Genomic DNA, 15,998 nt, shown 5'->3' with positions numbered 1-15,998 from the left:
AGATGCAAGAACCCCAAGTTGTGTACCAGTAAAGGAACCATTGTGATGGTCACAGACTTGAACACGGGCAGCCAAACCGATCTTGTCCTTAGTAGTAGAGCTTTTAGGGCTATGGCTAAGCCTAGTGCTGGTGCTGACAAGTATCTTCTCAAACAAGGCATCGTCGACGTTGAATACCAAAGGTTCCATTCTTGAAACACCTAAATTTTTGGTTTTTTTTTTAATGGTCAGTTGATTTATTCGTACTAATGAAAAAATTTTGGAAATCAAAATAGAGTTCCTTGTAATTACGGTAAAAGGAATTTGCAAGTGAGAGTGGAAGAAGCAAGCAAAAAGCCAAATTACTTGGCGATAAAGCTTTTGTACCAAGGAGGCCAAACCGAAGTGGTAGGTATCGACATTGCTCAAGAGGGTTCGTCACAGTGGAGTTACATGACTAGAAGCCACGGAGCGGTGTGGGCTACTGACAAAGTACCAACCGGAGCTCTACAGTTTAGGTTCACGGTGACAGGGGGGTACGATGGCAAAACGGTTTGGGCAAAGAGGGTTCTTCCGGCCTCATGGAAAGCGGGGATGATCTACGACGCCGGGGTTCAGATCACCGACATTGCTCAAGAAGGTTGTGATACATGCAGTCACATATGGCACTGAATCATTACAATTCTTCTTATTTAGGCAAACAACAAACATGTACGATTCGATTATATATTAGAATTTATTTATACGAAACAAGAGGACTAAGAAGATCTATATATGTGTTATATGTACACGGTACACTACTCAAGAACCAAAGTTCAATCTAAAAAAACTAGAGTCACTATACATTGCAAATATGCAAGCAAATTAAAAAAAAAAAAAAAATCCCATGCATTTCTCGTAATTAAAGAAGTTAATCAATTATTAACACCCTTAAAAAGTGCTTTCCTTTTGCCTCCTCCAAGAAGTGTACCTTATTAGATTTGGGCTAAACTTGGAACATAATTCAAAAGAATTGAGCAATAAGACCTTGACATAGTCACGCAAACACGATTATCCACATATTGTATGTGATTAGTTTCTCCCACAGCCACAGTGTATATGAATTTGTAACGATTCCCGTTATTGCAACACACTAAAACTTTTTCTTGCTCATCGGCCAAGAAACTCATCATCCCGTCAGCAAACAGTAACTGCTTACAACTCCAGTTGGTTTTCACTGTAAAGAACTTGCTCCATGACATGACTTCACCGATACTAGTTGTCCCCCATACATGTAATTCTTCTAACTCAGCGTCATAATCAAGATAACCTACCAGACAGAGCTGCTCTTCTCTGATCACTGATAAAGCAGCAACCACGTAGGTGAACGGCTGAGGAAGAGACATATAACACAATAAGTATTTATGATATCCCTCCGACCTCTTATTCGTAACCCAGTAAGTATTTCCGTTCACAGACACGCCACGATGATTTGGGTTTAAACACCTGATTTGCTTCATTTCATTGGTTAAACTTCTCTGATTTTTTTTTTTACAAATTGAATTTGAAAATACAACAGTATCTATGAGCGTATATTCCTTGAGTATATATTATATTTCTTTTATTAATTTCCTTTATGAAGATATGATATTGATAATTAGGAATTTTTGGTTGGAACGTTTATTTTTTATGGCAACTAATTAAGTTACGGTTTCTGCCTGTAAATGGTATTTCTATAATTAAAGTTTCCGAAATAATTTGTTTGGTATTTTAATATTTACTAATTGATTAAGATAACACTAATTTTGTTAGTTTCCTAACTTGCAGGCACCAAAAATATTCTCGCAACTACTATAGTTTTGTTTTAGAAAATCTATTTAAGTTTCATTTAATATTTAGTATTTAAGATTTAATAAATATATGACCCAATAATCCATTTATAGTTTTCGGATATTTCGTTACCAAATCCGAGTACCTTGATTTCGGTTTTGTTTATACATTTGACCCTATAGAATTTTTTCCAAACATTTCTTCACCACCCAAAAACTCCCCAATCTTATTTTTTTTCTTACTGTTCCTCAAGAACAATATCAAAGATCTTTGATCTAGATCGATGGAATCATCTTCCAGTCACATGGTATGCGTTCACTCATAACAGATTTGTAAAATTAGTGTATATATTTTATGATTTCAAGCGTGTATGAATCTTATGTGTTTAAGCGCAGACATGTCTCTTGAAGATAGAATCTCCTATGCGGGGATGGAAGAAATCCTTGGAAAACTTACTCAAGACTATTAATGGTTTCATAATCTATATCACTTTTCTCCTTTAATTAACTTTACAATTTATCATTCATTTTTTACACTATCTTCACATTTTTTCTTTCCCTGAATAGCTAATATTTTTTACACTATATTTCACTTTTTTTGCTGTGACATGTTCAATTTCTTTGTTATATTAATCGATATTGTAACCACTTTGTTAATATTGGACTCTTTTATATACTATACTTCCACAAATTGTTTAACGAATATATTTTCATAATTTTATTTTCACAGATGTGAGTTTTATGATTGACAAGCGAAGCAAAACGGTATATGTAACTGGGAAAATCGATCCACAGATAATACTTGAAAAGATTACAAAATCAGGCAAAAATGCTGTTATAATTTGGAGCAACAGTGGAACGAATAAGCAGCCAGAAAATCGAAAAGACCTTTTGATGGAACAATATACGTCCGGTTACATGAATGCTCCTAACGGTTTCTCAAATTATCCTCCACCTAATTATTGGATGAATCAACCGCCACCATACATGAATGCTCATCCATTACCATATGTACAACAGTTCCATCCGCATCCACCAGCACCGGCACCATACAAGTTCCACCAGAGTGAGCCGGTGGCTAAGAGTTTTCCGCCTACACCACCACCGCCGAAGAACTTTGTTATGGGAGATTTGCAACAAGGATGCAAGATCATGTAAAAAGTTCTAAATTATTAGTAGTATTAGATAGAGGCTTAACTAGACGTACGATGTGTTGCATAATTTTATGTAATTTTCGTTCGTTAATCGTCAAAACCCATTTTCTTGAACTGCTTTATTTTGGGATCTTTATGAATCTACAAATATTTGTGCTCTTCTTCTTTATCGTTCATTTATTTGAACCTTTTGTTGTGACCCCATCTCGTTTGTATTATAATCCATAAAATAACTCAAGCAAAGTTGGTTAGTATTAAGTAAAGTTAATACATGTAAGCAAAGTTGATTAGTATTAAGTTTACCCAACCAAAGAAAATCTTAATCCTGATCAATATGAAAGTTCCTAAAGAAACAAAAAAAACAAAAGAGACTTGGATAGATTGGTGGGAGAATTACAAAGTCAATCTTGGAACAGAAAGAAAAAAAAACTCTTGGAACATGATTCAGAAGAAGTGCTTAGTGCTTTCCTATTGCCTTCAACAAGAAGTGTATTTTATTAGATTTGGGCTAAACTTGGAACATAATTCATAAGAACCGAGCAATATGATCTTGACGTAGTTACGCAACAATGATCATCCACATCTTGTATCTGATTAGTTTCTCCCACAATGTATAAGAAATTTTTGTCGATCCCGTTATTGCAACAGACTAAAACTTTGTTTTGCTCATCGGCCAAGAAACTCATCATCCCGTCAGCAAACAGATCCCAACTCCAATTGGGTTTCACTGTAAAGAACTTGCTCCATGACATGACTGAACCGATACTAGTTGTCACCCATACATGTAATTCTTCTAGCTCAGCGTCATAATCAAGATAACCTAACAGACAGAGCTGCTCTTCTCTAACCACTGATAAAGCTGCAACCAAGTAGGGGAACGGCTGAGGAAGAGACATACTTTGAACTTCCTCTGTTGAAAAATCAAAACATAGTAAGAATTTATGATATCCCCACGGCCCCTTACTTATAGGAGCCCAATAATTATTTCCTTTCAAAGACACGCCGCGATCATTTGGCTCTAAACCCCATTCAGTAGTCACACCAAGAACCCTCCAAGAATCATTGGTGAAGTCATAGATTTCGTACTCGTAATTGTAGATACCACCAACAGGGTCTTGACGATCCACTCTCAAGACTTTGTATTTCTTGCAGGAAGATCTGTTGTCGTAACCAAGAGCATACGAGTCTGATTCCTTGAAGAAGTTGTTTCTAGGTTTAATAAACTTGGTTTCTCCTGAACACGGATTCCAAATCTCTAGTCTATTCTCCTTAAAGGTGGATAGCAATAATAAGCCATCACAGTGAAAGACGTTACAGATGTGTGGATCTTTAAGGTATAGTTGAGATGTTAACTTAAGAGATGGAGCAACGTTGTTGTTAATTCCATGGAGATTGAACCTCGCTAAGTAAACCTTATCACCGGTCAACATGGTAACCATAGACTCCTTTGGTGCATTAGCAGAGTGAATCTTAGCAAAGCTCCCAGATTTCAATAGAGCATCCCATCGTTTTGACGTTGAACGCAATCGTGCCAGAGATTTAGCCGGAACCCTAGAGAGTATCTCTTCTTGCAAATCCACCGGAAGAGTTCCCCACTCCATAGAGACTTGTGGTTAAATAACTTTGTCAATCGAAACCAAAATCTGTAATATGTACTAATTAGAATACGTGATTACGTGAAGCGAGAGATGGAGAGCGATGGAGAGAGAGCAAGGTAGCCCCAACTACAAGAAAGAAAGACCTATTCTCTAAAAAAAATTAATATATTTGCACTAATAAGTACGCAGCACAAAGTATACAATTTGTTAAAATTATTACGAAACAACAAGAATTTTAGGAAACTGGAAAAAAAAAATGACAAACATCTTAAAATAGTAATTTTCCTAACCAATGGGTTGGCAAAATCAATACGGTAATTAAGCTTAGTGAATAGATCTTCATGACATGACCAAACAAGATTTGGAAAAGAGAAGAATAGGTCAGCAGTGCTCGACGTCGCGATTGAGTAAACTGAAAAGTTTTGCCTTGAAGATTGCTTCTTGGATGAAACATTATATGAAAGTGCCTAAAAGATAACAAGAAAAAAGAGATTGAATAGATATGTGTACCTTGTTGGATTTGATCAAAACTTGGCACATAATTCAGAAGAAGCGGGCAAGATAATTCGCTTGTATAGTTCCGACTATTAGGATACACTTGTATGTACTTATTACAACACAAGACAGGTTCGTTCTTCTCGTCAGCCAAGAAACTCACCTTATCAGAAATGTCATATTCTCTATTAAGACTAACGACAACATTCACTTTTAAGAACTTGACTCCACGACACAACTGGTTCAATACTAATTTTTGTCACCCATACAGACAAAGTTGATCTTCTCCAACCACTAACACCACGAGGACATTCATGAGGAAGAGACAGACTTCAAAATTTCTCTGTTGAGAAATCAAAACTTAGTAAAAATTCATGAGATGGCTGACACTTACTAGAAGCAACCCAATATGTATTTCCCTTCACAGACACGTCGTGAGACTACTTGTAAATGCCATTCCGTAGTCTTACCAACAAACCTTAAAAAAATCGTTAGTGAACGTAATAGATTTTGTACTCATAATTGTAGTTATCACGAATATAGAGCTTATGATCCATCCTCAAGACTTTTTATTTCTTGCAGGAGTCATTGTTTTCGTAACCGAGAGCATAGTAGTCTGCTTCCTTGTAAAAGATGTGTCTACGTTCAATCCACTTGGTTTCTCCTGAACAAGGATTCCAAACCACGATTCTATCTTCCTTGGTGGTGCATAGCAATACGCCGTCACAGTGAAAGACCTTACGTACATATAAATTTTTGAACATCTGAACTTCGGATCTTTAGAGTAGAATTGAGATACTACCTTAACAGATGGGGGAACGTTGTTGTCAGTTCCACGGAGATTGGCCTAAAACACGTCAACATGATAATCAGAGACTCCTTTGGTGCATTAGCAGAGTGTATCTTAGCAAAGCTCCCAGATTTCAATAGAGAGCGTTCCATCTTTTCGATGTTGAACGTGATCGTGCCAAAGATTTAGCCGGAACCCTTCCAAACCTTTAATCTAGCTTATGTTTATCTTCTCTTTGAAGAAGTTTGGGAATTCTACTTTGTCAAAATCTGATGGAAATGATCTGAGTAGAAAGATAGTTTGTAGATACATGGAACAGCTTAGACTGGAATATGCTTGGATATATCTAAAACCTAAACGAAATGAAAGTTCCTAAAATATAAACAAGAAACAGAGACCTATCATAAATCACAAAAATCTCTTAACTAACAACTATCATACAATCATCTGCTCCAAGATGAGATATTGCAGCGCGATCGAATACTTGGCACTTTTCTCGGATTCACCATTACTTGTCAAGAGAAACGAACCATCACCATGACCATGACCTTCATCACACACAAATGAATATCACAAAACTAAACGTCACAAAACGTTGCAATGTTTCTAATTACAAAAAAAAAACTTTTGTCAACCTTTTATCGTAAAGATCTTCGTGATCCATCGTTTGTATATGAACAACGACCTCGGGGAATCTCCATGGTTAGTCTCAGATAAAACAAGCTCACAAAAGGCTTTCCTACTAAAAAAAAAACAAACACTCAATACAACTCTTTACCATTTGAGAGAAAAGGCTTCACTCACTTACTTAGCATCAACTATAGCATTGTGGCATAGAGCAAGAGTCCGAACCATCGCCATGTCTCTAGCCCGAGAACTCGTTACCGAGTTCCTAAAATCGAAAAAACTCAAATCAAACCATTGAGAAAAATCTTGAAAAACCAATGTGTGTGTGTGTGAGAGAGAGAGAGAGTGGGGGAAGCTTTACAATTGGGTAAAGTAATCACCAAAATCATCGATTATAACAGCAGATGGTGAATCAACAACATGATGAAGATGAAACGCAGCAAAGTACTTCCTGATTTCTTCATCATTATCCACATATCTTCAAAGTAGACAAATCACAAATTGAATCATTCGTCTAAAACTAAGCTTTAAGTAAATTGATTTTGTGTTCTTTACTTACTTCATCTGGATTCGATTGAATACATCAGAAGAAGGATCGATTCCCTGAGAAGAATTCGAGTCTAGATTCCATAAAAAAGCTCAGAGAAATTTCAAAGCAAAGCAACGATGAGAGAAAAGGTTTACCTGAGAGAGAAACGGAGGATTGGATTCGATTTTTTTCCGGTGACAGATGAAGACGACGCGAGAGTCTGTAGAAGCACTCGCGACATTGAGAGCTAACTGAAAAAGCAGAGAGGTTTTGCCTCTGTAGCGAAAACAACAGCGAGTGAGTGAGTTAGAGAGCAAAGAGAGGATCAATTTTTTAAGGGAGAAGCGTCGGAGGAAGAAGAAAGTACGAGGAAACTGGACCGGAGAGGAGAGTAAGATTATCCCGCCGGCGATTCACGTCGCCGTTGCTCAGCTTCGTCGGAAAAAATCTCTCCACCATTTGTAAACAATTCGTCTACTGAGATTCAATTTTTTTTTCTTAAGACGAAGTAAACCGGAGAAAAACTTCGGTTTTGGTTTAATTTGAACGCAAATTTCGATTCGGTTAAGGGTAATATTCGGTTATTTATAACAAACCAATTCGGTTTTTGCTCTCACAATTTTTTTCTAACTACAAAGTACAAACTATAAAACAAATCCTTTATTAGTGCAAAAGATTCTTCATGGGATCATCCTGATGCATTCTTTTCATTCTATATGCTTCCATCTCTTCAGGTGTAACCTGGAATTTTAATAAACACAAATGTGTCATTACCTCAGTTTACACAAATTCTCTCTAACTTTGATCAATGTGTTGTGATTGATGATATGCATACCTGATCATTCCATTGGACGTTGTATTTGCGTTTTCTTTCATCTTTCTCCTCTCTCTTTCTCTCATCCTCCTAGTTGCAAAACCAAATGACATTAGCCTAACCGCGCAACATAATAATAAAGGACCAAAAAAGTTGTTATTGATGATGATATATTCATACCTTCTTTAGAGCTTCCGCGAGTTTGTTCTGGTCAAGAACCAGACCTTCTTGCGTTTCACTTCCCCAAGTCGCGAGTCTTTTCTCTGTTACTGTACCGGACGTCTCTGCATTCATCCACATTGCCATCACACTCATCAATAAGGCGCTATATGTAAAGACCAACAAACAAACCCATACAACTACATAGAAAGGTGCAGTACTAACCATAAGAATTTGTTTTTCTTTCGATATTGGTTTTCATCAGATCTGCAGTTTCCTTAGCCGCCTCGATTCCTGCAACTCCAGTACAATAGCTGTTCTTGATCGTTTGCTGACAACATTTGTATCCCCATTGGTGATCTTTCCACCACGAACCCCATACACTTGTGTGGTTGTTTATATAAACATCTTCCTCATATTTGCTTTTAGGTACCGATGATTCCTGTAAAACACACACAAAACAAAGACAATGAAACTAACCATGTCTGACAGAAACAATAGCCATGCCCCTTTACTTATGTTGCTCAGATTAAAGCTGAAACGTTTGACAATATACTGATGAATTCTGAAGTTAACGAGTATGCAGAAAGACTAAAACTGCAACAAGAGTGAATAATAGATAAGTAGTCCATATAGTAGTACCATTCCTTTGATAACTCTTCCACAACGGTCATATTCGACTTCTCTCTCGCTTTGTCCTAGTAAAAGCTCCCTTGGGATTTCTTCCTCAGATGCAGCATTTCCATATTTCTCCAAAATGGTTTCTTTCATCTGTTTCTTCAGTTTTTCCTTTGCTGCTTTATAATTCTTGAATAACAGCTCAGCTTGAGAAGGAGCAGCTTGCATGCTGATCTCCGCTTGGCCTTTCTCAAATGATTCCCACGCGTGAACATTGAGCTTCTTGAAGTCTAGGGCTTGACCAGTCATTCTGTATTGATTGTCTCCCTGGCACATTTCAAGATTACTATTATTAGAGATCAATGTAAATGAAGCTGCAAAAATCTTAAGTCCCGGACACTTACTGAATAGAACTTTTCATATGGATCGGCATTTGGAAGAGGATCTTCACGCATAGACCGGGTTTTGGGATCGTAATAAGCAGAATTGACATCAAGATTCAGAAGATATTTTGCAGTGTCTTCACGTATACGCAAATTCCTGTAAAGAGAAGCACATCACAAGTATATCAATCAAACCAAAACATTATGAGATCATGCTCAAACACTGAGAAAAAATAAGCAAAAATCAGAACATCAAACATACCTAACAGTTCCTGTGCTGCCACCACCTGTTGTTCTGACACGTTTCTCTACTTTAGCAAAGTCCATTTGCTTGCTCTCATCAACTTTGGCTTCATCAAGTTTCAGAGCATCTTCTTCTTCATCATCAACATCACTACAATCTTCATCCACACGCTGCTTTTTACTCTTCTCTTCCAACTTTTTCAGTTGCTGCTCTTTCAAGAACTTCCTTCTCGCTTCATCCCTAGCCTCATACCTCTCAATTACTCGAGCATATTGATTCATATCGTAACCGTTCCATCTATCCCTTTTCCCATCATAATCAAGTTTAAAAGACTCAATCTTTTCATCAGGGGATATATGCTTATTAGTCCACTTTGCTCCTATCTTCCTTGGCCTCTCAATACACAATTTTGTGCTATGTGTCATAGCCCCACAGCTGTAAACAAAGAAACTCAAAACCAGAGACAACACAAATCAAAGAAACTAAAGAAACAACAAAAAAAAAGAGTTTCTTCTTGACCACATTGCTTACTTTTCACAAGCTCCTTTCCTATACTTGTCTGCCTTGAACGTTCTCACTCCTCTATCATACCACGACTTCGTATAGTTAGGATCAGATTTCCAATTCCTCTGATGTTTCAAGCTCTGAGAAAAAAAAAAAAAACACAATCTTTAAGCATTCCTTAATCTAATTGATGTAGAACAGAACACAACTTATGAACATAAACTTACAGGTTTCTCAGCATTAAGATACCACGGAGCAGATGACATGTACTGAGGTATGTGAGGGTTAATCACTTTACCTTCCTCATCAATCTCAGCTGGAGCAAGCCCAGCTTTACGCGCTTCCTCCAATTCTTGCTTCTTTCGATGCTCTTCTCTTGACTTAAACCCAACTACAATCACATTTACATGCCAAGACCATCAATTTCATACATTGATTTAAATACCCATTAATGTACCAAAACCATTCAATCTATATAGACGATAAAGCCAAATCCTTTTAACATAAATTCAAGAACAGAGATGTCAATATTGCAGCAAGAAGAAGAAAACGAACCTGATGCAGTAGCCATGTCGATGTGTTGAAAGATGAAAACTTTTTTTGACAAATTCGATCAAGGGATGCTCAAACGAAGCCGGATTCGATTGTTTCTTTTGATACTTTTCTGTATTCCTAAAAACGTTACGGTAACTAAAAAGACGGACGTCACAAAAAAGAGAAGACGAACTTTCTGGAGAGAAGACGAAGATTCACCACTGAAACGACTTCGTTTAGTCACAATTGATCTTTCACAATATACAAGTCTATTACGAAAACGACGTTGTTTCACTTACCAAAATTATTAAAAGGGATATTTTTTGTTTCTAGCATATAATTTTTGTTTTAAGAAAATTCAAAGTGTCAATTGTATTGATAACATATTGTTAATTGTAAATTTACTAAAATATTAAAAATAAAAAATAAAAAGGTAAAAATTCTAAATCTATTGTAAAAAAGAAATTTATATATAGAAAACAACAAATATTTATTTATATATTCAAAAAAGTTAGCATTAATATGATCGCGACATATATCAAATCTATCAATATGATTTTGACACATATAAAAAAAAAATTAACAATTTATATCGATTTGAGATCACCAAACATGTCAAAAAATAATTATTCTAATTTTATGTTATATATAAGTTAAGGATATTTACTATTTGTTTATTCCTTCTTTTTAATATTTTAATTTCATTATGTAGTAGTATTTTAGATTTTAATTATAAAATAAAAATTTTATGTTTTTAAAAAACTCTTTTTCAGTTAAGGATATATGTAAGATCAATATAAATTTATTTATTTAAAAATAAATATTGTAACTTTATTATGTTGTAGTATTTTTATATTATCTATTTTAGTTTCTCTTTTATATCTTTAAATTATCTAATACTCATATATCATCATAGTTATAATTTTTTTATTTTTTAGTTTTCTCTGTCAAACTAAGTCTTTCAATTTCTCAAATTTTATTGAGTTGTTCATAAACTCATTGCAATCATGTAGATATTTTTCACAGTTTTTGTCCAAAATACTTTTTGAGTAAACAATTTTAGTGCTTAAAGAAACTGCCACAAAAAAAAAATTATTGCTGAAAAGGAACTACTTCAAAGTGAAAGTAAAAGAATAAAAGTTAGTTTAATTTGTTCATAGAGATATTTTATAGGTAATGATAAAAAGCATACTTTAACAATAAAATATTTTTGAGTGTAAGAGCACATTATTAATGGTAAACCATATAATAAAACTATATGTGCATCCTAATAAGATAACATTTTGACGGTTTGCTTGGATGTAAAATATTTTGTGAATAAGTAGTTGAATATTTTTGAATTTGACAAAAAATAATAGTTGTAATAATAATTTTTCAAATATAAAAATATAAATTAGTGTATTAAAGTAAAATCTTTTTAAATATATTTATATATTTACTTCTGAAAAATATATTTTACTTAAAATTTAAAATTTAACTTTATTAGACAATTTTAAATTCCGCACATAGTATATCTAATTACTTAGTATGTGCTACGAAAGACTCATTCTGTATCCATATTTCCACTAAAGTGGTACATCAAATGAAAGATGTCTTTCATATTCTCATCGAATGCCAATCGACCCTAAAGGATGGTTTTACACATATCAAAACCATCAACGGCTCTAACAAAAATAGACTCCATAGAGGTTGCTTTCTTCCCACCATTTTTCTTTTCTATAATGACGCCACATAAGAAATACAATATTGCCATCTTCAAACAATTTGCAGAAGGTTTCCTCATTGATAGTAGCTTGGCTTTGACATCTTTATATTTTATTTTTGATACATCCTCAAAGTACTTCCCAACAAAACTTAAATATGTCAAACCTTCTTTGAAATGTAGATATTTATGACATTATAACCCAAAAATGATTATCATTATTTTAAGAGAATACCGGATGGGTACACCATTGACCATGAACCATCATTCATTTTTTTCTCCAAAATGCACTGTGCGAAGCAAGAACATCCACTTCTAGTTTAAGTATTTGAGCATATTGAAAAAATGCTTGAACTGTATGTGCAATAGGAACCAATCAAACTCCTCGTACATTACAAAGTTAATGTAAGAGAACAACAACCAAACTTTTTTGAAGTTTTAGTCTATCTAATTTAATAGTAAATCAATAGTTCATATATTTTGTTTAATTATAATTTAAAAAAAATTTCTGTCAACAATGTGATATGAGGAGTTAAACTTAAATGATGATTACATTACAACATTAACACAAACCACTAATTAAACAAAAAACCATGTTTAAAAAAGCCCAATTATTAAATAAGATAGTAAACATAATCCACAAACGAAAAGTGAACAAGGTTAAGGATTGGAGTGGCTTTCTCATTTCTTAGAGAGAATTACAATGATGATGTCTGATCTTCATTATGACTTTGTAGAGAAAATACTCTATAGAGTTTCGACCATACCTTTGAAACGATTACGAAATATTTGCTAGACGATAGAATGCTTTATTCAAAAACCGGAAACTTACTGAGAAACATTTTAGTAAAGCACCAAAGAAGTTACGGGCCCTCATGTTGAAGCAGAAGGTTTGCTCAATGAGCATCGATATCGACGATGCACCTCCATCTATTGAGTATAAACGATTCTCATTCTAATTTAGAAGAAGGCGATATATATATATATGTAGTTTATTCATTGCGTTCAAAAGTCAAAACTAGTTACTTTTTTATTTTTATTTATTTAGTCAAAATGACATTGTTTTGTGTAATTTAATTAGTTCCGTTAGTGAACTTGACGAGGTGATTTATTTGGCGAAATCAACAAAAATTAACAATTAAAATGAAAATCGAATTATTTTATCCAAAACAAAGTTCAACTCTATTGGCTTTTTTTGACGGTTGAGGACTTTTTTTTTTACCATTTTTCATTTTAATATACATATTACATATACTCTATGATTACTTGTCAGTGATTATTAATTACTCGAACCTGCTAACTACTCAATCTTGGAGAAACAAATGAATAGATTTTCTTGAATACACAAGCTCTAATTAATATACTAATTACATCACATCAACAGTTAAGAGTGTTTCTTTTTAGTAAACAGCAATTTGAGTTTCTTAGACTTAATTTTGCACCATACTGTATAATTCACTTTACTTATCAAAATGTTAATTTAGAGCCCGGCTAAGAGATCTTGTTCCCCACCAGTTCTCGCCAATACATCGAACCAGAAGTCCATCTCACTATCGAAAATCATTCCATCATCAACGGAGCCTAGGTGCTGAAACTGTTGGTGTGTCGTCTCATCTAAACCAGCAACTTCAAGATCATCTTGGCTGTAAAGTGTCTCGTTCCAGAAGCTCTCATCGATGTCCGCACCGAAATTTTCGAAAGAAACACAATCTTGATCGATAGTACTTATGATGTCTCCCGCTTTTTGATGATCCATCTTAGTCTCGTTGCTATGTCCTTCGTGGCTCATGAGTGTCATCGAAGAAACCTCACTAGTGGAAGGTGATGCCGAAAACAAGCTTTCTCCGGAAGGGTTTGATGAGTTTCCTAGCTCGGATTCGCTTCTAGTACTGTTCGAGTTCGATATTACGGATTCGGATTTTGGTTTAGTAACCTTCTTTTTGTTGCCAGTTGTCTTAGGTTTAGCAGGTTGATAATCTTCGAGTCTCTTCTTCAAGTGAGTGTGCCATACGTTCTTGATCTCGTTATCTGTTCTTCCTGGTAGTTTTGCCGCAATAGCTGACCACCTAGAGACAAATAGCAAATGAAAACATTAATACAAAAGCAATTAAAGAGCGGATTATAGTATACATTCTTTAGTAATATAGTGGACCTAGACGTATATATAAAGTTACTTTCTTTAGGTGATTTATTAATAGTAAGAAAAGAAAATAAAATTTGTGTGTCGGCTGAATGTGAAGTAAAATACCTATTGCCAAGGATTTGGTGTAAGCTGATGATAGCATCCTCCTCTTCTTTTGTGAAATTGCCTCGTTTAATATCAGGCTTTAGATAGTTCATCCATCTTAGTCTACAGCTTTTGCCACATCTCAAAAGACCTGTAATTATAATTACCATCAATGTCTTGAAATTTATATATAACCAAATTGAGGAAACTATATAAGTGGTNGACCACCTAGAGACGATAGCAAAGGAAAACATTAATACAAAAGCAATTGAAGAGCGGATTATAGTATAAATTCTTTAGTAATAGTGGACCTAGACGTATGTATAAAGTTACTTTCTTTAGGTTATTTATTAATAGTAAGAAAATAAAATAAAATTTGTGTGTCGGCTGAATGTGAAGTAAAATACCTATTGCCAAGGATTTGGTGTAAGCTGATGATAGCATCCTCCTCTTCTTTTGTGAAATTGCCTCGTTTAATATCAGGCTTTAGATAGTTCATCCATCTAAGTCGACAGCTTTTGCCACATCTCAAAAGACCTGTAATTGATAATTACCATCAATGTCGAGAAATTTATATAACCAAATTGAGGAATATATAAGTGGGGTTATTATAATTTGTACATACCAGCTTGCTTAGGGAGGGCTCGCCAGTTACTATGGCCACGTTTGATGATAAAAGAGATCAAGATTTGATCTTCTTCAGGCGTCCATGGACCTCTCTTCAACCCCATCTTCTCGCAGCATGGAGCTCTTCCCATCTCTTTTTGATTAATATGTTTGGATTGCCAGGTACAAAAAAGTTGAAGTTCTTGTCTTGTGGGGTACGAACGATCAAGATAGGAGGATGCTGTGATCAATTGTTATGAGTTGTGTTGATGAGCATGAGAATGATATTACTAAGAGGCTTTGAGTATATATACTGAAATTGTCAAAAGACATGTGGGAGAATTCAAAAGCACTGGTGAGCTTCTTGGAAATAGGATGAGAGAGAGAGAGAGAGAGAGAAAGAAAGAAAGAGAGAGATAGAGAGATGTCTCCTTTTTTTTTGGTTATTGGCAACATAGTCAAAAGTTTGTTTTACGTATATTATATGTCATGTGGGAATGAATAATACAGTAAAACTTTACTATTTTATAATAATGGGTCTGCATGTATATGTAAATGTGTGTATGGAGTGTGATGGTCTAATTTTAGATGTGGCGTATAGTGATAGTTCCTAGTAAACAACAAAGTCGTCGGATAGACGCACGAAGAGCATTATAATGAGCCCACACGTATATATTTTAGAAAATCAACGTTTTACAGATGCATACGACAAACAAAAATCAACGTTGGGTGGATTATATGTTGACCCCAAAAAAACACTATTCATTTATCTGCTCGTAAAATTGTTTTACTTTCTTATTAAACTTTGACATCTTTAATCGTGGTAGTAATGGTGTTTAGGTTAACCATCTCTATGTACGTACATATTAAAAAAATGAAGAAACAAAGTCACTGTATTATTTGTCATCATTCTTAACATTTTTAATATAAACAATTATCCAGCTTTTTTAGATTTTAAATTTTTATTTTGAAATTCGTAAAAAAATAAATTTGTGATGTTAAATTTGTACCCAAAAAAAAAAACAGAAAACCTACTAAATGTTTCAGTCTTTTGATATGTATATTTTTCGTTTTTTTATAATCGTATTTGATACAATATAAACACCAACTGTGCGGTAATTAATATTAGGGGTAATTTTCAGCATATATTTACATATTTGCATACATTTTCTTACTTCAAATCCTACTATCCAAGCTATGAATTTGCATTACCCTGAGAAAGTCGTC

General features: G+C 34.5%; 7 protein-coding genes across 9 annotated transcripts in view; 2 read left to right on the top strand and 5 right to left on the bottom strand.

Moving 5' to 3' along the window:
• The window catches only part of LOC104748472 (expansin-like A3), a 4,758-nt gene extending 3,997 nt beyond the window's left edge, over positions 1 to 761 (top strand). Inside the window, exons 2-3 of the mRNA XM_019236729.1 lie at positions 3 to 182; positions 276 to 761. Of these exons, the coding sequence (XP_019092274.1) occupies positions 3 to 182; positions 276 to 651 (556 nt within the window). The 3' untranslated portion in view covers positions 652 to 761. The remainder of the gene's footprint in view (positions 1 to 2; positions 183 to 275) is intronic.
• Positions 954 to 1,478, bottom strand: LOC109129102 (putative F-box protein At3g23260). The gene has a single exon (XM_019236728.1). It carries the CDS (start codon positions 1,476 to 1,478, stop codon positions 954 to 956), a length of 525 nt encoding a protein of 174 aa, XP_019092273.1.
• On the top strand, positions 1,960 to 2,945 carry LOC104748471. The gene is made up of 3 exons (XM_010470109.1): positions 1,960 to 2,095; positions 2,184 to 2,259; positions 2,518 to 2,945. Exons 1-3 carry the CDS (start codon positions 2,072 to 2,074, stop codon positions 2,943 to 2,945), a joined length of 528 nt encoding a protein of 175 aa, XP_010468411.1. The 5' UTR covers positions 1,960 to 2,071.
• LOC104748470 (putative F-box protein At3g23260) lies at positions 3,342 to 4,573 on the bottom strand. The gene has a single exon (XM_010470108.2). It carries the CDS (start codon positions 4,540 to 4,542, stop codon positions 3,439 to 3,441), a length of 1,104 nt encoding a protein of 367 aa, XP_010468410.1. The 5' UTR covers positions 4,543 to 4,573; the 3' UTR covers positions 3,342 to 3,438.
• On the bottom strand, positions 5,118 to 7,472 carry LOC104746813. 2 transcript variants are annotated; one of them, XM_010468343.2, is made up of 7 exons: positions 7,348 to 7,472; positions 7,136 to 7,256; positions 7,011 to 7,054; positions 6,813 to 6,929; positions 6,633 to 6,716; positions 6,460 to 6,563; positions 5,118 to 6,372 (listed from the first exon to the last, which is right to left on the bottom strand). In XM_010468343.2, the coding sequence occupies exons 1-7, from the start codon at positions 7,437 to 7,439 to the stop codon at positions 6,260 to 6,262; spliced, it is 675 nt and encodes a 224-aa protein (XP_010466645.1). In that variant the 5' UTR covers positions 7,440 to 7,472; the 3' UTR covers positions 5,118 to 6,259. The 2 variants fall into 2 exon arrangements, with proteins under 2 accessions (XP_010466645.1, XP_010466644.1); XM_010468342.2 differs by having other exon boundaries at positions 5,120 to 6,372; positions 6,460 to 6,566; positions 7,348 to 7,468.
• On the bottom strand, positions 7,545 to 10,420 carry LOC104746812 (pre-mRNA-splicing factor SLU7-like). The gene is made up of 10 exons (XM_010468341.2): positions 10,258 to 10,420; positions 9,930 to 10,093; positions 9,730 to 9,842; positions 9,217 to 9,633; positions 8,976 to 9,111; positions 8,596 to 8,898; positions 8,179 to 8,395; positions 7,975 to 8,078; positions 7,816 to 7,884; positions 7,545 to 7,721 (listed from the first exon to the last, which is right to left on the bottom strand). Exons 1-10 carry the CDS (start codon positions 10,271 to 10,273, stop codon positions 7,644 to 7,646), a joined length of 1,617 nt encoding a protein of 538 aa, XP_010466643.1. The 5' UTR covers positions 10,274 to 10,420; the 3' UTR covers positions 7,545 to 7,643.
• LOC104746811 (myb-related protein Myb4-like) lies at positions 13,212 to 15,116 on the bottom strand. 2 transcript variants are annotated; one of them, XM_010468340.2, is made up of 3 exons: positions 14,791 to 15,116; positions 14,573 to 14,702; positions 13,212 to 14,004 (listed from the first exon to the last, which is right to left on the bottom strand). In XM_010468340.2, exons 1-3 carry the CDS (start codon positions 14,921 to 14,923, stop codon positions 13,419 to 13,421), a joined length of 849 nt encoding a protein of 282 aa, XP_010466642.1. In that variant the 5' UTR covers positions 14,924 to 15,116; the 3' UTR covers positions 13,212 to 13,418. The 2 variants fall into 2 exon arrangements, with proteins under 2 accessions (XP_010466642.1, XP_010466641.1); XM_010468339.2 differs by lacking the exon at positions 14,573 to 14,702 and adding an exon at positions 14,187 to 14,316 and having other exon boundaries at positions 14,791 to 15,103.

The sequence above is a fragment of the Camelina sativa genome, chromosome 15 (genome assembly GCF_000633955.1).
Source record: "Camelina sativa cultivar DH55 chromosome 15, Cs, whole genome shotgun sequence".
In the NCBI taxonomy this organism is placed as follows: Eukaryota; Viridiplantae; Streptophyta; class Magnoliopsida; order Brassicales; family Brassicaceae; genus Camelina; species Camelina sativa.
The sequence above is the reverse complement of the archived record's forward strand: the minus strand, read 5'-3'. Positions and strand labels throughout refer to the sequence as shown.

What these genes read in the sequence shown, in the direction of transcription:
- LOC104746812 (XM_010468341.2), bottom strand. An exon ending in ATCTTAATGCTGAGAAACCT is followed by an intron (nt 9,843 to 9,929) that starts GTAAGTTTATGT and finishes TTTTTTTCTCAG; the next exon opens with AGCTTGAAACATCAGAGGAA. An exon ending in AGGAAAGGAGCTTGTGAAAA is followed by an intron (nt 9,634 to 9,729) that starts GTAAGCAATGTG and finishes CTTTGTTTACAG; the next exon opens with CTGTGGGGCTATGACACATA.
- LOC104748470 (XM_010470108.2), bottom strand. Translation starts at nt 4,542, where the DNA reads ATGGAGTGGGGAACTCTTCCGGTGGATTTGCAAGAAGAGATACTCTCT.
- LOC104748471 (XM_010470109.1), top strand. Translation starts at nt 2,072, where the DNA reads ATGGAATCATCTTCCAGTCACATG. An exon ending in AATCATCTTCCAGTCACATG is followed by an intron (nt 2,096 to 2,183) that starts GTATGCGTTCAC and finishes GTTTAAGCGCAG; the next exon opens with ACATGTCTCTTGAAGATAGA. An exon ending in CTTACTCAAGACTATTAATG is followed by an intron (nt 2,260 to 2,517) that starts GTTTCATAATCT and finishes TTATTTTCACAG; the next exon opens with ATGTGAGTTTTATGATTGAC.
- LOC104746811 (XM_010468340.2), bottom strand. Translation starts at nt 14,923, where the DNA reads ATGGGAAGAGCTCCATGCTGCGAGAAGATGGGGTTGAAGAGAGGTCCA. An exon ending in AGCCCTCCCTAAGCAAGCTG is followed by an intron (nt 14,703 to 14,790) that starts GTATGTACAAAT and finishes TATCAATTACAG; the next exon opens with GTCTTTTGAGATGTGGCAAA. An exon ending in CACCAAATCCTTGGCAATAG is followed by an intron (nt 14,005 to 14,572) that starts GTATTTTACTTC and finishes ATTTGTCTCTAG; the next exon opens with GTGGTCAGCTATTGCGGCAA.
- LOC104746813 (XM_010468342.2), bottom strand. Translation starts at nt 7,439, where the DNA reads ATGGTGGAGAGATTTTTTCCGACGAAGCTGAGCAACGGCGACGTGAAT. An exon ending in AATGCTATAGTTGATGCTAA is followed by an intron (nt 6,567 to 6,632) that starts GTAAGTGAGTGA and finishes TTTTTTTTTTAG; the next exon opens with TAGGAAAGCCTTTTGTGAGC. An exon ending in GAAGATCTTTACGATAAAAG is followed by an intron (nt 6,373 to 6,459) that starts GTTGACAAAAGT and finishes TGTGTGATGAAG; the next exon opens with GTCATGGTCATGGTGATGGT.
- LOC109129102 (XM_019236728.1), bottom strand. Translation starts at nt 1,478, where the DNA reads ATGAAGCAAATCAGGTGTTTAAACCCAAATCATCGTGGCGTGTCTGTG.